Source organism: Scyliorhinus canicula, chromosome 1 (genome assembly GCF_902713615.1).
Source record: "Scyliorhinus canicula chromosome 1, sScyCan1.1, whole genome shotgun sequence".
Taxonomy (NCBI): Eukaryota; Metazoa; Chordata; class Chondrichthyes; order Carcharhiniformes; family Scyliorhinidae; genus Scyliorhinus; species Scyliorhinus canicula.
The window spans coordinates 132,687,443-132,711,333 of record NC_052146.1 but is presented as its reverse complement, the minus strand read 5'-3'; the positions used below and the strand labels follow the sequence as shown (position 1 = coordinate 132,711,333).

Here is a 23,891-nt window from a genome sequence, read left to right as displayed (position 1 = left end):
GCTGGCCTTGTTCTGCATTACAAGCCAACTGTTTAGCCCACTGTGCTAAACCAGCCCCATGTTGGCATTAGAAACAGAATTGCCAAATACTACCAAACTACCAACAGTTAAAATTAATTTCAAGCAGATTGGTGCTTTTGCTACTTTGCAAAGCTTCCACTTTTAATACAGGGAGGCTGGCATAACAAGAGGCATTTCACAGCAGCAAAATAAACTAGTTCATTAACTGACATTTCATCATCTCTGAATTTAGTTACTCATTCAAATTGCTTGGAATATAACATTAATTTTGTAAATAAAATTGAGATGGTGTCAAAGTTAGCCATTGCTAAACAATTGCTGAATCCAACTAATTCTGAAGGACAGTTGCAGTTAGTTTATTTTTCTTTAAAAGAGTGGGAAGAAAGATTTGTCAGTGATCATGGGAGCAACGCAGCTGAATATATTCATAGCTGGAATCCTCTCATCCAGGGATGTGGAACAGTATAACATAAATTTCAGAAACATTGCCACAGATGGGATGAAACAAATATTACCCAGATCCACTCTTGTGCACACCTTCATGGTTAATTCAAGACTACACCAGCAGAGCTGGGGACAGCTCATCTAGCACTGCTGCCTCACAGCATCAGGGACCTGGGTTCAAGTCCAACCTTGGGTGACTGCGTGGAGTTTGCACTTTCTCCCAGTGTCTGTGCGGGTTTCCTCCAGGGGCTCCGGTTTCCTTCCACAGTCCATAGATGTGCACATTATGTGGATTGGCCATGCTAAATTGCCCGTTAGTGTCCAAAGATTTGGTGGAGATACGAGGGCGTGGATCTAGGCAAGGTGCTCTTTCCGAGGGCTGGTGCAGACTCGATGGGCCTTCGGCATTGTAGGGATTCTATTACTGGGCAGATAATGGTACATGGCAAGCCTAAAAGGAAGACGACTGTTGATAGAAACTGGAAATAAGTAATTTGCGAAAGTACCTTTGGCCTGATTAATCCTAAGAAAATATACTATCACCTTTTTGACCAACTGTTGGAATGTAAAGTGATGCCTAGCTTCCCATTTCTAGTCCCAGAGGCTGCTTTTCTTAGTTGCTCTAATTATTTGGGACTATTGGTCTGTGACAAAAACAATCCCATCAATTCTTTGAACAATTAAATGTGGCTTTGCAGCTAGGTCTCAAGTACGATGCCAGCATGATATTGTTGCTAGATACTACACTGCGATATAGATTTGATCCAAGCAACTTTCATCTTATTGAACAAGTGCTCACAATATATAGATTTGTGTGTTCATTTTGGAAAAGCAGTAGCACACAACTTCAGTAAAACACATTTTTTTAAAGTCTGTAAAGATCGACTGTGTCCATGCTCCAACATGACCATTAGACAATTACTGTAAACACCTCTGAACATTTCAGAGAATTCGTCATAAGTGATTAGTCACTACTACTTCCCTGTATTACAGTGCTACTGCATCACTTTTAGGAACCCTTAATTTTTAATGTAAGGAGTGTTAATAGAACAGTACAGCACAGAACAGGCCCTTTGGCCCTCAATGTTGTGCCGAGCCATGATCACCCTACTCAAACCCACGTATCCACCCTATACCCGTAACCCAACAACCCCCCCCTTAACCTTACTTTTTATTAGGACACTACGGGCAATTTAGCATGGCCAATCCACCTAACCCGCACATCTTTGGACTGTGGGAGGAAACCGGAGCACCCGGAGGAAACCCACGCACACAGGGGGAGGACGTGCAGACTCCACACAGACAGTGACCCAGCCGGGAATCGAACCTGGGACCCTGGAGCTGTGAAGCATTTATGCTAACCACCATGCTACCCTGCCTCATTTTTCAGAAGTCAGTATCGTAATTGACTACTACAAATATAAATGGAAAGGGGATATGATTAAAAGTGGGGATTTTTTTTTAAAAAAAGATGCATGTTGGCACAACTAATTCCTTCAGCAGCAGGCAGTACCACAGATTTCATTTCATACGAGCAGCACAATGGGTAGCATTGGTGCTTCACGGCATTGAGGTCCCAGGTTCGATCCTAGTTCTTGGTCGTTGTACATGTGGAGTTTGCACATTCTCCCCGTGTTTGTGTGGGTTTCGCTCCCACAACCCAAAGACGTGCAGGGTAAGTGGATTGGCCACGCTAAATTGCCCCTTAATTGGAAAAAATTAATTGGGTACTCTAAATTTATTTTTTAAAAGATTTTATTTCATACAGGATATTCACCTGCACTAGATCCATCCAATCATATATCACTAGAGCAGTAAATAGTTTATCTTAGAAGTAATTTTTAACGTTGAGTTTTTGCATCTTTCAGATCACAGTTAAATTGTGACAAAAAATAAAGCTCACAAAACTGGAATTATGCAATTAAAACACTAGAAATTGAGTGAAAACCCCAATTCATACATCCCATCAAGTTCCTATCACCTCACTCAATCTTTCAAGTAAGTAACTTTTCATTGCAACACGTTGCACATCTCAGTTTCCTTCACAACACCCATTTATTAATATAAGCAAGCTATACAACTTGTATCCAAATTTCATCATAGCCTCAACCATTCGGATCTTTAGAACCTCTGGCAAGACAAACCCTACACCTGAACACACTTCCTCTGGCACATGCAGATTTCCCTCTGCCTCTCCACAGTCCTCCTCAAAATCTCTCTCTGACCAAAGTTTTGGCCACCCCCACCTAATAAACTAATTTGTCAGACAGTCCATTGTGGGTTGCTTATACTTCTGAAGTAGCTAGCAATTTTAATGTACACCAAAGTCACGATGTAACGGTGTGCTCTTGTATAAATAGAAAATGCCATAAACATGGTTCGGTCAGAATCTGCAGGGAGAGCAGATGAGCTACGCTTCAGGTGTTGACTTGAAACATTAACTGGATTGCTCTCTTGACATGAACATTTCCAGTTCTTGGTTCAGAGTTCTGACATCTGCATTTTCTTTTTGTGCATATTATTGTGCTTGGTGAATTTGTCCTATTGTGTATACTCACAACGTGTGGGTCTCTCTCTCCATACTTGGGTAATAGCCACAGACATAACAAAATGTTCAGTCCCAGTTATCAGGGTGACAAGTGGGACCAGTACATTCCAACAGCCAGCTTCTGTCTCCAGGTATTGGTACGCACAAGAAATCTTATTGACCAAGTTTGTTAAATTTCTTCCTCCACCCCACCCTCCAGAGATCGACAACCAACCTCCAACAAAGCCAGCCCATGTAGACAAGGTGAAGAAATTCCCATTCTAGGTTAGCAGACTAGAGCCTTCTGATTCTAATTAAAGTCTGACTATAGTCCAAAGATGCGCAGGTTAGGTGCATCGGCCATGCTAAATTGCACTTAGTGTCCAAAAATGATTAGGTGGGATTACCGAGTTACGGAGATAGGGTGGAGGTGTGGTCTAAAGTAGGGTGCTCTTTAGAAGGACCACTGCAAACTCAAAGGGCCGAATGGCCTCCTTCTGCACAGTAAATTCTATGATTTACCCTTTCGGGAACCCGTTCATAAACATCTCCCGCACCCCTGCTATCTTCTCTGGTCTGTGAGGTTTTGTCTTATTATGGCAGATATTTCACTTGAGACTCCGCCTCTCCCCCCCCCCCCCCCCCCCCCCCCCCCCCCCCCCCCCCGGGGCCCCTCCACCCGCTGTATAAGGACAGCATCTTGTAGGTTCCAGTTGCAGTGGACCCCCCCGCCCGCCCTTCCCCCTTCATACCTGGGGTTCCGATTTCCATTCATGGAGCCCCTTCCGCCACAGGCTTGGTTTTCAGCGGCCTCTGACGGACTGGACCGAACGACCGGGGGGGAGCGGGGGGGAGGCGGATGAGCTGCTTCACTCAGGTCGATTCTGAGGCTGCTTTCCGAGAGGCTGAATCTCTCACTGTTTGTCCCGCACCCCCGGGATTACGGTGGAGATCTTTGGCTGGCGGGGCTGCTCCACTCCGCTGCTCCCGGGCTCTGAAACACCGGCTGGGCCTTTCCTTTTAACTGAGCAGAGACGATTCCACCCCCCTTGAACTCGGCAGGCTGGCTCTTCGGCTACGAATGACTGCGGCTCCGGCTGCCAGCGCTTACTCGGGGGCCCCGCGCTCTCCACTTTATTTTCCGCCGCTTTCGTCTTTTTTTTCCTCTGAGCTCCGGCGTCTCCCCCCTCAACCGGATAAACCGTCACCTAACCGCCGGAAATGACGACTGACGGCCTCGGGTTAATGATTCATACATTCCTCTGGCACGTCACCGCGTAATCCTACGTCGACATGGCTGACATCATCACGTTGGCCTCTAAACACGTCTCTCTCTCCCCCCCCAACAAAATTGGTTTCCAAGGAAACGCGAGTCCGTTTATTTGGAAGTCTGATTCGGTTCAAATTTGCTCCGGGGTCGACGTTAAAGCGGGTGAGCTGCAGCTTCCAGTTTGTCCAGCAACCTCCCCCAGATATCCCAACGTGAGGTGAATCAGGGCAAATCTCTACTCCAATAAAATAGAAACGCTAGATGTAGGTTAATCCCGTTAATCATTAATGACCACTATTCCTATTTATTCCCCCGACAATCGAGTCGGATTAATCAAATTGCAAGCAGGAAAGTGGGGGTGGGTGCCTGTGTGGTGGGGCTCCTGTGTGGGTGGGGTCCCTGTGTGGAGAATTCTCTGGACCAGCTGGCCCTTTTTTGGGGAGCATCTGTACATCTCCGGACGATAATCTGGTCCTGCATTTTTGACACGTGCATCGTAATCCTGAAGGTACAAGTGCAATAGCGAGCAGAGCATTTTTATCCCGTGTTTCGAGAGTTAAAAGTACCTGAACATATTTGAACGTTAGTACATTAGAACATACAGTGCAGAAGAAGGCCATTCGGCCCATCAAGTGTGTACCAATACACTTAAGCCCTCACTTCCACCCTATCCCCGTAACCCAATAACCCCACCTAACCTTTTTGGTCATGGCCAATCCACCTAACCTGCACGTTTTTGGACTGTGGGAGGAAACCAGAGCACCTGGAGGAAACCCACGCAGACACGGGGAGAATGTGCAGACTCCGCACAGACAGTGACCCAGTGGGGAATTGAACCTGGGACCCTGGCGCTGTGAAGCCACAGTGCTATCCACTTGTGCTACCGTGCTGCCCAGACATGGCGAGTCTGATTACCAAACTTGGCAATCCTGTGCTCACTAAACACTTTGCAAGAAAGGTAAACCAATGGCCAGCGGCCCTTCCAGCAGAGAGACATTTTGAGTTTGAAGAAGCCTCTGAACAACCCACATGGTGAAGACCCAGACTTTTTTCAGGGGCATTTTGAAAATGCCCACTAGGTGGAATGAATGCTCCTGCTTGGTAACTCACCGCAGGTAAACTGGGAAAAACTAAAGCGTCAGGATTGTGAGTGAGATATTGCAAACTAATCATGGGCCTCACTTTGGCGCTACTGATTCTGTGCTGGTGGCTTATATTTTAAATTATCTTTTATCAGGTGTAGTAGTGCAACCGTTCTGTTGTTGATTTCATCCCTTCCTGGAGGTATTGGCTTCTTTAGGTGTCTGGATCCACAGACACTGATTGTCCTTCAGCGATTCACCTAAGTAGCCATTCTTTGCAAGTGACGATTTTTTGAAAATCAATTTTAGTTTACCCAATTCTTTTTTTTCCAGTTAAGGATCAATTTAGCGTGGCCAATTGATTGACCCAACACATAATTTTTGGTTGTGAGGGTGAGACCCACGCAGACACCCAACGGCAGTGACCCAGGGCTGAGATCAAACCCAGGTCCTCCCCATAGTGAGTCGTTGTCAGTGAAGGTGATGCATGACAAGCTATTCATTCAGCTGTTGGAAAACAGCACACTGAGCCCAACCCTGCCCTCACTCACTATTCATATACATGTACTGTGCAGTAAGTTAGCAAGTAGCAGAAATCATTGCTGACTTCCCCCTCTGTAATTTCTCCAAATGTAATGCCCGATTGACACACTGGCAGAAATGAGCTAACTCAGGACTCAAAATTGAATCTGGGAGCTTGTGGGTTAGTTTTACTTTGAAAAAGCATTTATTTGTAAATCACAATCTTGGAAGTTTCCTTTAAAACAAAACAGCAAATTAATTAATTTATTTTTTTCAATATAAATTTAGAATACCCAATTCATTTTTTCCAATTAAGAGGCCAAACCACCTACCCTGCACATCTTTTGGGTTGTGGGGGCGATACCCACACAAACACAGGAAGAATGCGCTAACTCCACACAGACAGTGACCCAAGCCAGGATCAAACCTGCGATCTCGACGCCGTGAGGCCACAATGCTAACCACTGCATCACCGTGCTGCCTGACAAATTTATGAAATAAAAAGAAAGTGCTGGAATACTTACCAGGGGTGAAATTCTCCGACCTCCAGCAGGGTCGGAGAATCGCCTGGGGGCGCCTAAAATCCCGCCCCCGCCGTGGCAGAGATTCTCCGCCACCCGGGAAGTGGCGGGGGCAGGAATCTCGCCCCGCCGATCGGAGAGGCCCCTGCAGCGATTCTCCGGCCCGGATGGGCCGAAGTCCCGCCGCTGGGAGGCCTCTCCCGCCGCCGAGGTTTAAACCACCTCTGGAACGGCGGGCTCAGCGGCGCGAGCAGGCCCCCGGGGTCCTGGGGGGGCGGGGGGCGATCTAACCCCGGGGGTGCCCCCACGGTGGCCTGGCCCGCGATCGGGGCCCCCCGCTCAGACTGCGGGCCAGTGCCCTGGCTGCACTCTTTCTCCTTCCGCGCCGCCACGGCCTCCGCCATGGTGGAAGCGGAAGAGAACCCCGCATCGCGCATGCGCCGGCAGTGACGTCAGCGGCCAGCTGCCGCTGACGTCACTGCTGGCGCATGCGCGGACCGGCGAAAGCCTTTCGGCCAGCCCCGCACCGGGGGCGCCGGTTTTTTGCGCCAGTCTTCTGGTGTTAACCGCTCCGGCGCGGGGCTGGCCCCCAAAGGTGGGGAGAATTCGCCACCTTTGGGGAGGCACGACCCCTGAGTGGTTGGCGCCACTCCCCTACTCCGGCACCCTCTGTCACGCCGGGTAGGGGAGAATGCCGCCCCAGGTCAGTCAGCATTTTGGAGAGAGAAACAGTTTAATGTTTCAGAGGTCACAAAAGCACACATCAAATTGGAGCGGGAGTAGACCATACTATGCCAAGTTCACTGTGCCACTATTCAATACCGTCATGGCTAATCTTGGACTTCAACTCCAGTTTCCTGTCACTTCCCATATCTCTTGATTTCCTGGCGAGACCATAAATCTATCTCCCTTTGGTGGAGTATTCCAAATATTCACAGCCCCTTGCGTGAAGTAGCTTCTCTGCATCTCAGTCCTAAATAATCGTCCTCTTTTCATAGACTGTGCCCCCATGTTTTAGGTTCCTTGACCAGCAGAAACAATTCCTCTGTCAAGGTCCTTCAGAATTTTGTATGTTTCAAGAGATTGCCTCATATTCTTATGAAATCAGAGAAAATACATTCAATTTACTCAGCCTCATCATAGGACAACTTCCTCATCCCAGGGATTACTTTAGTGAATCTGCAACTCCAATGCAAGGTATATCCTTCCTTCAATATGGAGAACAAAACTGCACACAGTATTTTCCTGAGGCCAGTACAATGTAACAAGACTTTTTTATTCCTGTCGCCAATATCCATTTAATAAGGCCAACATGCTATTTGCTTTCCTGATTGCTTGCTGTACCTGCATACTTAACCTTCTACACATCCACCAAGCACTATCTTTGCAGCTATCTTTTAGATCCCAAGGGTGTAGGCCATCAGGCTAGGGAGTTTTTCAGACTTTAGTCCCCTAAGTTTCTCAAATACTTTTTCCCTGCTCGTAATCATCTTACTGTCTTGTTATGCTCTTGGCGTAGCATAAGCTGCTTCCTTGATGTGCACTCTGACAAGGGAAGGTTCAGACATGGAGATAGATTCAACACGTTTATTAAACTATTAACAATTCTCCTACTTGGATTCAACTCTACTGTTAATCCTTCTATAGCTACTCAGACTGACGCACCAGTCTGCTACAATCCACGTGGTGGGTGTGATGTTCAATCAACCCTGTGTCTGTACTCACCGAGTGTCTCCACTGGAAAGAGGAAGATCATTTGTGCTGTATCCTTTTTATATGGGTTGGTGTAATGCCCTCCTGTCACCTCTGTGTGTATCGTGAATACCCATTGGGCGTGTCCTATCTTACTGACCTATTGGTTGAATGTCTGTGTTTCATGACTCTGGTGCTCCCTCTAGTATCCATCTAGTCTATGTGTATTTACATTAACCCCTTGTGTATTTACAGTGGTGCATATCACAACATCCCCTTTTTTACATGTTACAGATTTTCTGTACAGTGTTAAAGAAAATTGAACAAAAACAGGTAGATAAGTGATGCTCTGTACAAATCATGATAACAGTGATCATTAAACAATAAGTCCAAATCATATGTATGAGTCCAAAATTCATTAATTATTATGGTCAAATGTCTTTCTTGTTTGGTTGGTGAGTTGGTGATGTTGATGGTGGCATGTCCTTGTGAACGCCATCAGTGTCCCTGTGCGTAAGGAACCAAGAAGTGGTCAAATCACTTTGTTATCTGATTTGGAGTCTTTTTTTCTTCCGATGCTTGTGGTAGTGACATTTGATGGCATCTCCTGAAAGCCAGGTTACCTGTTGGTAGTGGAGCAAACGTGAATTGGGAAGATGCATTGTCCTGCCATGGTATGTCATTGTACTGAGCTTAGCAGTAACAGTGTCCCTCATGGGCAGAGTTGTACCATGTCGTACCAGTCGTTGTTCCATTGATGCTGTTTTTGTCATGCTTGTTGTCGACGTTGTTGCCTTTGGTATGCTGCTGGATGTTGTCTTTGATGTCGTTGTTGTGTCGGTTGGTTTTGTTGTGTGTGTTGCGCTCAAGGACCACACTCTGTGGATAATACGTGTCCTTCACACAGTTACTCGTGAATGGCCATTGGTCGTGTCCTATCTTACTGACCTATTGGTTGAATGTCTGTGTGTCATATCTCTAGTGCTCCCTCTAGTGTCTATCTAGCCTATGTGTATTTACATTAACCCCTTGTGTATTTACAGTGATGCATATCACCACACTTACTTTCCTTACTCTTTTTAATACCACGTTACTGTCTACTTCTGCGATACAACTTGTGTTTCCTACTGTGAAAACAGTTATTCTATGGGTCCTTGTGTGGCTGATGTGCCTGATCCTAGATCCGGCTTGGCAGCTGTTTCCGGAAAGTGGGATCGCCCCCTTGCACTGTTATTCATTTTTCAGGCTCCTTTTCCAGGTCTTCTCCTACCATTGGGTGTCCTCGAAGAATTGTTACCCTTCAATCAGGAGGTTCCTCCACGTATGTCTCGTCTGAGCAAGGTTTCCACAGCATTGATATCTCTGTTGCACTTCTTGGAATATGCCTTCAGGGTGCTTTTGCAGCACTTCCTTTGTTCTTCCCTTGTTCAAGGGCCTTCCTCGAGCTGGACGAAGAAGATTTAATTTGGCAGTCGGGACTCTGAAGTCCTAAGCACATGGACGGCCCAGCGGAGTTGGTTTTGCATGATCACGGCCTTGATGCTGGTGCTCTTGGCTCCTTCAAGGACACTGGTGTTACTACCCCTGCCCTCCCAGCTAATGTGAAGAATCCATCTCAGACTTCCAGGTTCAATCCCATGCTCTGGGTCACTGTCCATGTGGAGTTCGCACATTCTCCCCGTGTCTACGTGGGTCTCACTCCCACAAGCTAAAGATGTGCAGGGTATGTGGATTGCCCACGCTAAATTCCCTCTTGATTGAAAAAAGAATGAATTGGGTACTCTAAATTTAAACAAAAGAAAAATCTTTACCGCCTGTACCCGGCCCGCCAACAAAAGCAGGAGATTGACCCATCTCAGTAAGGCAGCCTTCACCCTCCCACCAAGCTGGTGAAATTGAACTTCCGGAGATCTGCCCCAGTCCCAGGCCACCTGCACCTCCAGATACCTAAAGTCAAACAAATGGCAGTTCCGCTCCCACTCCCGGAGAGAAGACTATAAACTACTCACTTTTCCCCAAATTCAATTTTATATCCTGAAAACGTCCCATACTCTGAAGCAAATCCATAATGTCCCTCGCTGAGGAGCTCGGCTCCAAAATATACAAGTCATCCGTATACAAGGGCAACCTATCCTAACCAATGCCACTTCATTATCGTCTTCCACAACCCCGGGCTCCTCAGCGCAATGGCCAAAGACTTTGTAACTAACGTAAACAGAAGGGGGGACATGGGGCACCCCTGCCTCGTTCTTCAGTGCAATACAAAATACCCGGAAGTCATATTATTTATGCGCACGCTCACAATCGGCTTCTGATACAACAAACAGCTGCACCCACGCCACAAACTTTGACCCAATCCCAAATGTCTCCAACATAGCCATCAAATAACTCCACTCCACCCAATCAAACACCTTCTCCATATCTAATTCCACCACCACCACCTCCATCTCCCTTCCCTCTGCCGGTGAAAGCACCACACTCAGCAGCTCCTCACATTCGATAACAACTGTCTGCCGTTTATGAACCTCATCTGATCCTCCCCAATCACCCTCGAAGGCACCTCCCCAATCTTAACGACAAGACCTTTGCCAATATCTTGGCATCCACATTCAGCAAATATATGGGCCTGTAAAACCCACACTCCACTGGATCCTTGTCCTTCTTAAGCAACAACGTGATCGAGGCCTGCCCCATCGTTTACGGCAAGATACCCCTGTCCATCGTGTCCTCGAACATTTCCACCATCAATGGCTCCAGCCTATCCTTAAATCTTTTATAGAATTCGACCGGAAACCAATCTGGCCTCACCAACTTCCTTGCTGCATCCTCCCAATTGCCACCTTCACCTCCTCCACCCCCATCGGCTCCTCCAGTCCTGTCCCCCCCACCTCATCCAACCTCGGGCACTCTAACCTGCCCAGGACCTCCCTCTTCACCCGCTCAACCTCTGGTCTAGGTCCACCTCCCAACCACCTCCAAAATCTCTTCTAACAACCGTTGGCGTTCCTCCCACTCCTCCCTATCCACTTTGGCCTTAAACGAGATCACCTCCATCAAATAACTCCATTCCACCCAATCAAACACCTTCTCCATATCACCCGTCACCATCGTCTTCAGAACCTCCCAAACCACCGACGCCGAAACCACCCCTGTGCAATTGAACCCCACATACTCCTCATTCACCTTCCCTATCTTGTCACAGAAGCTCCAAACTGCCAATAACCCCAAATCCATCCTCCACTTCGGCTTCTGGACTGCCCCCTTCTCCAATAGTCCATCCAATGCGGAGCGTATTCTGAGATCAATTGTCAAATACTCTGCCCTCTTAACTCTGGCCAACAGCGCTTTCTCCACCACAAAAATGTCAATCCTGGAGAACACCTTGTGCACCGAGGATAAAAACGAATACTCCCTGTCCCTCGGGTGTAAAAATATCCATGGGTCAAACCGTCCCTCCCCATCTCTCTCATGAGCCCAGCTAAAGCACGACGTCTGGGACCTATCCAATCCCCCCAACTATCAACTTATGGTATCCAGATTCGGAATGGCAGCCAGCGTTCCCTTCACATACCTAGAATCATCCCAATTGGGGGCATATACACATAACAACGCCACCAACCTCCCCTCCAAAGACCCGTAACGATCACGTACCTGCTCCCTCCTATCCGGCATCACCAGTACCCTGGGCCCTGCCCACCTGGCCGGACCCACCCCATCCTTTTGTTACCGTCGACCCCCTCTCAGAATCCCCCCCATCCACTTCCTCTTGCAAACACCTCACCCAGTATCAATCCCCTCCCCCCACCATTTGGACCTCCCAGGTCCATTCAAACCTGCTCGACCAGGCTCCAATTGCACCCACCACACTCCCGTTCACTAGCAAACCTTCATTTGCCTTCAGCGCAGTGACCCCTGCCAAACCCATAAGGAAAAGCAAGAACACATTTAAATAACCCCCCCCCATTTAAGAGACAGAAACAAATCCCCAATCCAAGTAGGAAACACTCAGTATGAAAAACATTCCCTGTCCCCACCAACCAAGTCCAAATCTAAATCCCAACTCTCATCTCAGTCCCAGTCCTTCAGCTTTAACAAACTCCTCCACCGTTTCAAAATAAAAGTCCTTTAAATTAAGTCACTCTCAGCTTCGCTGGGTAGACCACTCAGAACCTCACTCTGCTACCGTACAGTGCCACCTTCGCCTGTCCATAAGGCCACCTACCTTCTCACCAACTCCGCCATCAGATCTTGGTATATGCGTATACCAATGCCTTACCACTTCATATTTCATATCTGCTTCCCCCAGCTCAAAACCTCCATCACATGGTAGCTGTGAAAGCAGATTATGACTACCCTTGGTGGCCCATTCACTTTAGACTTTGGCTTGAGCGACCAATGTGCCCTGTCCAACTCGTAGTGGGAGGGTTCTTCCCCCTCTCCCATCAACTCGACAAACATCTTTGCAAAGTACTCGGTTGGCCTCGGACCCTCCACCCCCTCGGGCAGACCCACAATCCTCACATTTTGCCTCCTCGACCGGTTCTCCTGGTCCTCCACCTTGGTTCTGAGCCCATTGCAGCTCCTCACCCATCGTGATAAACCAGTTGCTGTGCTGCGAAAGTGCCTCCTCCACCCCCTTCAATTTCTCTCCTTGCTCCCTTACTTCTATCAATATTTTCATCACTATTTCTTTATCAGTGTAATTGCCTCCTCCCCCCACTCTTAAAGCAAAGCCATCATCTTCTTCCAAAGCATCTCCAAATCTTTGACAAACAGCCTTCCAAACTCCACCAACATCACCTCAGTCAGAGTTGCAACTGTGAGGGGAGGGGCCCCATCTATCAGATGGATGTACCTTTAAGAAATGGGTGTTTATCAAATAGCTGCAGTGATGTCAATGTGTGGATGCAGCTGGGCTGTCTTTGTCTTTTTACTTTCGTTTTGAGCTGAAAAGCTGCTTTGTGCCTTTGTTTGTGGTTTGGTTTTCAGTTGCAGAGCTGCATTCAAACAAGAAACTGTATATCTCTCTCTCTCTCTAAAGAATGTCTCCAGATCACTTGATGATTTCAAATACCTGTTTCTGTAAATAATTTAAAACTGCTGTCTTTGTTTAAAAAGGGTTTAACTTATGGATGTTGCTAGGAAAGGTATTAAGGGTTACCTACAGAGTATTGTATCTGTGGGGTTACGTGCATTGGTAGTTGATAAACTGTTTACTATGTGTTTATAAAATGTTAACTGGATTCAAAGAGCAAACATTGTTTTGTGTTAAAAAATACTTTTATGGTCTCTGTTGCATAACACCTGGAGAGTGGACCCTTGTGCTCCCCATAACCAAAATCTATTAAAAGTCGTGGGTCAGGTGAACTCCATTATATACTTTGGAGTTTTCTAAACTCTGGCCCATAATAAATTTGGGGGCTCGTGGGGTAAATGTCCATCTTTCGTGATTGGGTTGGCTTAGTGAACTTAAAGACAGTGAAGGGTGAGCATATTTGTGTTTGCTTTTCAGGTGTGGTATTCCAGTTTAAATAGGGAGTATGTTGTGGACAATGGCTCCTTCAGAGGCTCGGAGGTTTTTGGGGGTGGAGAAGGTCACACGCAGTACCTTACGAACAGAGACTAAAAAAAGGCTTTTAGATTTGGTAAAGACATTAAAGCAGCCTGAATACGCAATGACGGACAAAGAAAAAGAGAGAAAGAGATAGAGAGGAAGAAGGAAAAGAAAGAAAGAGAGAGAGCAGAAAGGGAAAGAGATAGAGAGGAAAGGGAAAAAGAGAGAGAGTTTGAACCTCGGAAAATGGCCATGAAACATGACAGTCAGTTAAAATTGATGGATGTAAAGGGAAACGTACGGTTTGAGGAGAGTGATAATGAGCCTGAGCGTCATAGTCGAAGGCTTGGTGGGGATCTATTTAAATATGTCAACGCATTGCCAAGGTTTGATGAGAAGGAGGTAGAAGATTTTTCATTTCATTTGAGAAGGTTGCTAAACAAATGAAATGGCCACAGGACATGTGGGTGTTACTGATTCAAACAAAGTTGGTACGTAGAGCTTGTGAAGTGTTTGCATCACTATCAGAGGAGGTATCTGGGACGTATGAGGAGGTGACAAAATCCATCTTAGGTGCATATGACCTAGTGCCTGTAGCCTACAGACAAAGTTTTAGAAATTTAAGGAAAGAACCTGGTCAAACATACATGGAGTTTGAAAGGATCAAACAGAGTAATTTTGATAGGTGGATAAGGGCTTTGAAAATAGACCAAACGTATGAAGCTCTCAGAGAAATTATACTTTTGGAGGAGTTTAAAAATTCAATTCCTGATGTAGTGAGAACTCATGGGAAGAGCAGAGGGTTAAAACTGGGAGGTTAGCAGCAGAAATGGCAGATAATTATGAATTAGTTCATAAATCAAAGCTTGGTTTCCGACATCAGTTTCAACCGATGAGGGATGGAAACTGGGGAAAAGAGAAATACTCAAGTGGTAGAGGTCAAGGTGATCTGAGGGGAGATAACAAGGAGCGTGTACCTCAGATTTAAAAAGAAATCCAGGAGGGTGGAAGAGACATGAAAAGTTTGAAATGTTTTCACTGTAATAAACTAGGCCATGTAAAGTCACAGTGTTGGTGGCTGAAGAAAAGCACTGGGAAGGCTGATGTGGTAAAAGAGGATAAGACAGTGGGATTTGTTAAAGTGGTAAAGGAAAACCAAGTGAAGCGAAGGAAGTGCAAAAGATTGTACAGCCTGATCAAGAGGTGATTGGTGAGAAGGTGCCAGATCTCTTCAAAGAATTTACTTGTGTGGGTAAAGTTTACTCATGTGTATCAGGAGGATCAGGTTAAAAAAAAGTCACAATTTTAAGAGATTCGGGAGCTAGTCAATCTTTGATGGTAAGAGATGAGGAGCCATGTTGTTTGGGAGGAATATTGACAGAAAAGGTGGTAACATGTGGAATTCAGGGTGAGAAGAGTAGTGTTCCATTATATAAGGTAAGGTTGGAAAGTCCATTGAAGAGTTGTGAAGTGGTAGCAGGGGTAATAGAAAAACTATTTTATCCAGTAATACAGTTGATCTTGGGTAATGAAACAGCTGGATTGCAGGTGGGAGTGATGTCTACTGTGGTTGATAAGCCAGTGGAAAATCAGACAACTGAAGTATTGAAGGACGAATATCCTGGGATTTTTCTGGATAGTGTAGTAACAAGGTCACAAAGTCACAGGTTAAGACAAGAGGAGAAATCAGAGAGTGAAGATAAAGTTGAAGTGCAATTATCAGAAATGATTTTTGATCAGATGGTTGATAAAGAACAGGTGGAGGATGAGGCGGATATTTTTAGTTCAGGAAAATTGGCAGAGTTGCAACAGAAAGATATAGAAATAAAACGGGTGCATCAGAAAGCATACACGGAAGAGGAATCTGAGTGTATACCAGAGTGTTATTACCGTAAAAGTAATGTCTTGATGAGAAAATGGAGACCTTTAAATATGCAGGTGAATGAAAAGTCAGCAGAAGTTCATCAAGTAGTATTGCTGGTAAGGTATAGAAAGGAGGTGTTGCAAGTTGCCATGAGGTACCAGTGGGGGGCGATTTAGGAATAAGGAAAATTCAAGCTAAAATCCAGAAACATTTTTGTTGGCCTGGACTACATAAAGATGTAGTTAAATTTTGTCAATCATGTCACACATGTCAAGTGATAGGGAAACCTCAAGCAGTGATAAAACCACCACCCTTAATACCCATTCCAGCATTTGAGGAACCTTTTACAAGGGTCTTTTTAAAAATATAAATTTAGAGTACCCAATTATTTTTTTCCCAATTAAGGGGCAATTTAGCATGGCCAATACACCTAACCTGGATTGTGGGGGTGAAACCCACGCAGACATGGGGAGAATGTGCAAACACCACATGGACAGTGACGAGGGCTGGGATTCGAACCCAGGTCCTCAGCATTGCAGTCCAAGTGCTATCCACTGCGCCACATGCTGCCCTTTACAAGGGTCTTAATTGATTGCGTAGGACCACTTCCTAAAATGAAAAGTGGGAATCATTCTCTTTTGACTATAATGGATGTGTCTACTAGGTTTCCAGAGGCCATTCCAGTAGGCAATATTACAACTAGAAAGATTGTGGAGGAGTCACTTAAATTCTTTACCAGATATGGACTACCCACAGAAATACAATAGGATCAAATTTTACCTCAAGGCTGTTCAAAGAAGTTATGGATAGCTTAGGAATAAAACGATTTACATGAACTACGTAGGGAATTGCAGGGAGCTTTAGAAAGGTGGCATCAGACATTCAAGGCAATGTTGAGGCTTAGTGTCAAGATTATCCAGAGGATTGGGTAAAGGAATTCCATTCGTACGGTTTGCAATTAGGGATGCGCCTAATGAGTCAACCAAATTCAGTCCTTTTGAACTAATATTTGGTCATGAGGTAGGAGGACCACTTAAATTGATTAAGGAAAAATTGGTGAGTGAGCAGTCGGATTACATGTCAAATTGTAGGGAATGATTAAATAGAGCAGGGGAATTGGCTAGACAACATTTAGAGGTTGCACAACATGTGATGAAACGGGAAGCGGACAAGAAATCCAAAGTTTGTAGTTTTGCCAGTGGGGATAAAGTTTTAGTATTATTACCAATGGTAGGTGAGCCTTTAAAAGCTAAGTTTTGTGGACCTTATCAGATTAAAAGGAAATTAAGTGAGGTGAATTATGTGGTAAAAACACCAGATAGAAGGAAAGCTCACCGAGTGTGTCATATGAATATGCTTAAAAGGTACTTTGAAAGGGAAGAAGAGCAAAAGGCGGAGGTTTTAATTATTCTAACTCAAAGTGAAAAACCGAATCCAGATGACTTTGAATTTGACATTCCTCAAAGTAAATTGGAAAATGAGGATGTTCTTAAAAATTGGGAGAACTTGTTGAGTTACCTTCCAGAGATCTGAAAGAGTTATTGATATCACAAGGGCAAGTTTGTGGAGATAAGTTGGGAAGTACTAAAATGGTTATACATGATGTAGATGTGGGAAATGCTGTTCCAATTAAACAACATCAATATAGACATAACCCGTTAAAATCGGCACAGGTTAACAAAGAAATTGTAAGTATGCTTAAAAATGGCATAATTGAAGTGGGTTGCAGCCAATGGAGCTCACCCATAGTGATGATACCGAACCCAGACAGTACTCCAACGGTTGTGTGTGGACTATAGAAAGGTTAATGCAGTTATAAGAACAAACTCTTATCCTATCCCACCCTTGGAGGATTGCATTGAGAAAGTGGGACAATCAGCTTTCATTTCCAAACTGGATTTACTTAAAGGTTGGCAGGTACCTTTATCCGAAAGGGCGAAGGAGGTTTCAGCTTTTGTGACTCCAGATGGTATATACAAATTCAAAGTTATGCTATTTGGTTAAAAACCGCCCAATCCACAGTTCAACGGTTAACTAACAAACTTTTTTCAGGAATACCCAATTGTGCAGTATATGTCAACGTTCTGGTAATTTTTAGCCAGGCATGGAAAGAACATTCGAAGCATCTGATGGAGTTATTCGATCAATTTCAGGAGGCAGGTTTGGTGGTAAACCTAGCCAAAAGCGAATTTGGAAAAGCTCAAGTCACTTTCCTTGGCCATTCAATTGGACAGGCTCGAATAGTCCCACGGGATGTGAAAACAAAAGTTATTGGGGCATTTCCAATACCCTCGACACAAGGGGAAATAATACGATTTCTTGGCATGAATGGATTTTAACGGAAATTTGTGCCGAATTTTAGCAATGTGGTTGCTCCACTGATTGACTTGCTAATTTAAGTAGACAGCGCAGTGTCAACAGGCATTTGATGGCCTGAAGGCTGTGTTAACTACTGCTCCCGTGTTAGCCATCCAAAATTATACAAAACCATTCAAAGTAGCTGTTGATGAGAGTGATGTGGGTGTAGGTGCGGTGCTTCTATAAGACGAAGGACTAGAGTGGCCTGTTGGTTATTTTTCTAAGAAATTAAATACACACCAGAAGAAGTATTCAATGATTGAGAAGGAGACCTTGGTGCTGGCTTTGCAACATTTTCTCATTTATGTGACCAACAATCCATCTGACACAATTATATATACTGATCATAATCCATTGATGTTTTTGGAGCGATTCTGGAATAACAATGCCAGACTGTTTGGATGGAGTTTATTGTTGCAGCCATTTCATTTAAAAATAATACATGTGGCAGGACGAGAAAACGTGATAGCCAATGCTTTGTCATGAATGTGATGAAGAGAAGCAGGCTCGGTGTAGGAAGAAGAACTAAAATGGACTATGTTATTATACCTGTTCGCTTGTTTTGTTTTGTGAAACAAAAATGTATTTTACTGCCAGTATTTCTTAAAGGAAAGTGAAAGGGTGAATAATGAAACCATCTTGAAGTTGATGGTTTTTTTTTTCTTGGGAGGAGGTGTCAGATGAATGTACCTTTAAGAAATGGGTGTTTATTAAATCGCTGCAGTGGCATCAGTGGGTGGATGGAGCTGGGCTGTCTTTCAGTCTTTTTACTTTCATTTAGAGCTGTAAAGCTGCTTTGTGGCTATTTTTGGTTTTGTTTTCAGTTGGAGAGCTGCATTCAAACAAGAAGCTGTATATCTCACTCTCTCTTAAGAATGTCTCCAGATTACTTGAGTTCAAAGTAAGACCTGTTTCTGTCGAGAATTTAAACCTGCTGTCTTTGTTTAAAAAGGGTTTAACTTATGGATGTTGCTCGGAAAGGTATTAAGGGTTACCTATAGAGTATTGTATCTGTGGGGTTACGTGTGTTGGTAGTTGATAACCTGTTTACTGTGTGTTTATAAAATGTAACTGGATTCATAGGATAAACATTGTTTTGTTTTAAAATACTTTTATGGTCTCTGTTGCATAACACCTGGAGAGTGGATCCTTGTGCTCCCCCTAATCAAAATCAATTAAAAGTTGTGGGTCTGGTGAACTCCATGATATACTTTGGAGTTTTCTAAACCCTGGCCCATAATACACTCGATAACTCAGCCCCTATCTTTCTTCCTGGAGGATTCAGAGCAACACACGCCGGTGTGCTTTCACTCACTCCCTTCCTTCCAGGACCTTCTTCTGGGACTTCAACATTCCCCAAACTCCTTATGACTTCCCAAACCAGCTCATCCAAAAACTACCCTGAGACCGGGCATAAAATCCAAAAACCAGAGACTCTAGCAGGAGCCATTTAAAGTGCGACCTCCACCTACATGTCACCACAGGAAGTCATGTCCTGTCATCTTTAAAGATCTATGTACTGTGTTGTTACTCGTGTCTTAATAAAGCTCGTAGTCTCAAATGTGGAGAAGATGCTTTATTGTGAGTTCGTTCTCTCTTCAGTGCTGTTACCTATGGCTACCTTCAGTGTTCCTAGCTGGCGTGTGTCCTGCTCCAAGTTCTGCCGTCTGTGAAGTGTGTCCTCACTTCCTGTCCCCGTCTATTTATATGGCTCTCCCGTGCCCCCTCTAGTGTTTGCTCAGTTGTATTGCATCTAGTTAACTTGTGATCACCACATCCCCCTTTTTCTCTTTACATATTTTCTGTACATCGTTAAAGAAGATTGTACATCCTGTCCCGGTGTATTTATAGCTCTCCCTCTGGTGTTTGCTCAGTTGTTTTTGTATCTAGTAAATCTACGATTACCACATCCCCCTTTTTCTCTTTACATATTTGCTGTACATCGTTAAAGAAAATTATAGAAAACAGTTACTTATGATATGCGTATCTATGCAGGTGATGGTGCTATTGCATTTTGTACAAAGCCAATGTAGTTATATGTCCAATCTTAATAAAAACATTTATGAGTCCAAACTTGATGAATTTGTTCAGAGCTTTTTTTTTCTTTTTGTTGTTGATGACGTGGTGATATTGATATTGCAAGTCCGCTGTGAATGTTGTTGGTGTTCCTTATTATTTTAAGTACCCACTGCATCATCCCGAGGTGTTTGCATGGTCACCTCACTGATGTTGACTGGCATGGACTTTTTTTTTTTTTGTGCTTGTGGTGTTGATTTATTGTCTCATCCGCCTTGGATGCTGGTGTGCTTGCTCGTTCTGGAGCAGACGTGAGTTTGTGCGATTCGTTGTCATCCCATGACATGTTTGTAGTCTTGTCATCGTTTTGCAGTGAGCTGTGGCATTGTCCTACATGTGCCGAGTAGTACCATTGTGTACAAGTCGTTGTTTCATTGCTGTTGTTTCTGTCGTTCCTGTTTTTGTTGTTTTCGTTGCCGTACTTGTTGCTGATTTTGTCGTTTCTGTCTTTGGTGTTGGCACTGTCGTTGTTCCTGACTTTGTTGTTTTCGTTGCCGTTCTTATTGTCTCTGTCTCTGTCGTTGTCGCTATCTTTGTGCCTGACTTTGTTGTTTGTCTTGTCGCGCTTCATGTTGCTTTTGTTCTTTCTGTTGTCGTTCTCGTTTCTGCTGTGCTTCTTGCTATTGTTGTTGGTCTTGTCGCGCTTCATGTTGCTTTTGTTCTTGCTGTTGTTTGTCCCGTTTCTGCTGTGCTTCTTTTGACTGTTGTTTTTCTTGTAATACTCTATTCGTGTCCCGAGTGGATAATTTGAGTCATTGAGCATTTCGTCTCGAGAGTGGTGCGAATGATCTGATGTTGCATCGGTGCAGGTGACATCAATCATTTGTGGAGAATTGGATTCCTCATCTTTGCTTTCTTGGTGCTCCTCTTCCGGAGTCAAATTCTTCTCGATTCCATTTGACGCGGTGTCTCTGGATTCTTGCCGCTCCTCTTCTGGAGTCAAAACCTCCATGATTACAATTGACGTGGTGTCTGTGGACTTCTGGCGCTCCTCTTCTGGAGTCCAAATCTGCATGATTTCAGTTGACGTGGTGTCTCCGGACTCTTGGCGCTCCTGTTCTGGAGTCCAAATCTGCATGATTTCACTTGACGTGGTCTCTCTAGACTCTTGGTGCTCCGCTTCTGGAGTTGAAATCTTCATGATTTCTGTTGATGTTGTCTCACTGGACTCCAGGTGCTCCTCTTCTGGAGTCAAAATCTGCATGGTTTCTTTTTGCTTGGTCTCTCTGGACTCCAGGTGCTCCTCTTCTGGAGTCAGAATCTGCATGGTTTCTTTCGGCGTTGTCTCTCTGGACTCCAGGTGCTCCTCTTCTGGAGTCAAAATCTGCATGTTTTCTTTCGGCTTGGTCTCTCTGGACTCCAGGTGCTCCTCTTCTGGAGTCAGAATCTGCATGGTTTCTTTCGGCGTTGTCTCTCTGGACTCCAGGTGCTCCTCTTCTGGAGTCAAAATCTGCATGTTTTCTTTCGGCATCATCTCTCTGGACTGTTGGGTGGCCCGACTCTGTGCTTCTGTACAGACAAGCTGAGAACTGTCAGTCTCGCTGTGATCCTGTACGTCGAGTGCGATCACCTTGTTACTGTTTTCGCTCTGTGCTTCGGTACAGACAAGCTGAGAACTGTCAGTCTCGCTGTGATCCTGTACGTCGAGTGTGATCACCTTGTCACTGTCTTCGCATGCAGTGGGTAGAGGTGCATTGTCTTCTTCTTGTTCATGTGAGCTTGTTAGACTTTCATAGTCTGCTTGTGGTTGCTCAGATATGGCAGGTTGACCTTCATGGTCTTGCGCATGCATGGTGTCAGTGGTTAGATGTACGTTGTCTTCTTCTTGTTCCTGTGAGCTTGGTAGACTTTCATAGTCTGCTTGCGGTTGCTCAGATACAGCGGGTTTACCTTCATGGTCTTGTTCATGCATAGTGTTCGCCAGGGAGTGTTTGCTTGCATCCCTTTTGGAGTCTTTCATCACTCGCACTGTGGAGCCTGTCATCGCTCGCTCTGTGGAGTCTTCCTGTGCTCTCTGTGTGGCGTCGTCTTCGTCTAGGGTATTGCTGTCATCCAATGTATCGACGAGCTGCCATGGCATCATGGTGTTGGATTCATCTACCATGAGTAGAGTCGTGTTGAGCTTTGCAACGGTGTCGCTGATGCTGTGATCAGCATGTCCAAATAACTCCTCCATGTCTGAGTAGTATTCTTTGATACCCATTTCATCTTCATTGGCTTCTTCTACCACGAGTTGATTCGTGTTGAACTTTGCGACCATGTCGCTGATGCTGTGATAAGCATATCCGACTGACTCAGCTGTGTCTGAGTAGTATTCTTCGAAAACCAAATCATCCTGGTTGGATTCTTCTACCACGAGTTGATTCGTGTTGAACTTTGCGACCGTGTCGCTGATGCTGTGATAAGCATATCCGACTGACTCAGCCATGTCTGAGTAGTGTTCTTTGAAAACCAAATCATCTTGGTTGGATTCATCTACCACGAGTTGGTTCGTGTTGTGCTTTGCGACCGTGTCGCTGATGCTGTGATAAGCATATCCGACTGACTCAGCCATGTCGGAGAGGTAATCTTTGAAAAACAAATCATCTTTTGTTGTTTCGGAATTCTTTTTGTTCTCTTCACTTTGGGTGGTGCAGACTGCTTTTTTCATGGTGTTGTGCAAGTTGTTTTTAACTGTTGGTTTAAGTTCAGGCGTTTTTCTGTGTTCTGAGGCAAGAAAATTTGTGTTTACCACTTTAAGTGTCTTGTTTGCAATTTTCGGGCATTTCCCTTTTAAGTGGGCGTGGTCGGGATGCTCAGACGTCATGACGTCACGCGCAGGAATGCATTGCGCATGCGCAAATCGGCCTTCCTCCTTCACTGTGCGGTTTTGTTTCCATTGCGCATGCGCGGCGTGCGCATGCGCATTACGATCCACGACCAAAACTTTTTTTGACTGCGCATGCGCGGCTTGCGCATGCGCATAACGATCCGCGACCAAAACTTTTTTTGACTGCGCATGCGCGACTTGCGCATGCGCATAACGATCGGCACCGCGATATTTTTTAAACTGCGCATGCGCGGCTTCCGGTTCCGGCGCATGCGCAGACGCAATTTGTAGTTCTTTGCTTACCGGAGACTGCAAAATGTGCTCCGACGCCATTTTTTTGCGGATTTCAGCGATTTTTCTGTCCCATCTGGACTGTATTTCTAAAAGTTGTACGTTACCTTCTCTTCCCGATTTGGACTGGGTTTCAGCATTTTGGCTTTGTGAGAAATTCTTGTTATTTCTTCTTTTTGATCTGTACTTTTCATTCGCGATTTCTTGTTCTTTTCGTGATTTTTAAAGTTTTGCATCACTCAGTCTCTGTGCAGTTAGGACTCTGAGCATGTCTTGCTGTTCAAATTTCTCACAGTACTCTTCAAATTTGTTTAGTAACGTTTGTAAGCTGTTTCTGTCTTCATCTTTTGAGTATTTAAATCCATTATAAACTTTCCTATTTACAGGCCCTGCGGTGAGAATTGCTATTTTAATGTTGTCGGAGGCGTCTTGTACCTCATTAGCTACGAGATCCAAATCAAACATTTGTTTAAACCTTTTCCAGACACCTCTTACATTGCCAGTCAGGTCTAGCTGCTCTGGGTATCCAAGCCACATCCTCGAATTAGCGATGTCTTCCCAAGTCAAATGTCCAGTAGGAGATTTCCATGCCATTTTGAGCTTTCTGTATCTGCCACTGAGTTGTCCTGTAGTAAGCGTCTGAAGCCACTCCTGGGTACCATGTGTTGTTACTCGTGTCTTAATAAAGCTCGTAGTCTCAAATGTGGAGAAGATGCTTTATTGTGAGTTTGTTCTCTCTTCAGTGCTGTTACCTATGGCTACCTTCAGTGTTCCTAGCTGGCGTGTGTCCTGCTCCAAGTTCTGCCGTCTGTGAAGTGTGTCCTCACTTCCTGTCCCCGTCTATTTATATGGCTCTCCCG

The 23,891-nt window shown here is 45.0% G+C and overlaps 1 protein-coding gene and 1 long non-coding RNA gene across 3 annotated transcripts in view; one reads left to right on the top strand and one right to left on the bottom strand.

Moving 5' to 3' along the window:
* Window positions 1–4,213, bottom strand: part of LOC119967510 (protein argonaute-3) — a 189,473-nt gene extending 185,260 nt beyond the window's left edge. For both annotated transcript variants that reach the window (XM_038800175.1, XM_038800182.1), the window contains exon 1: window positions 3,745–4,213. In XM_038800175.1, the coding sequence (XP_038656103.1) occupies window positions 3,745–3,763 (19 nt within the window). In that variant the 5' untranslated portion in view covers window positions 3,764–4,213. The remainder of the gene's footprint in view (window positions 1–3,744) is intronic.
* Window positions 4,214–4,273: 60 nt separating this feature from the next.
* Window positions 4,274–23,891, top strand: part of LOC119967550 — a 31,232-nt gene continuing 11,614 nt past the window's right edge. The window contains exon 1 of the long non-coding RNA XR_005461017.1: window positions 4,274–4,424. This is a non-coding gene — a long non-coding RNA (uncharacterized LOC119967550). The remainder of the gene's footprint in view (window positions 4,425–23,891) is intronic.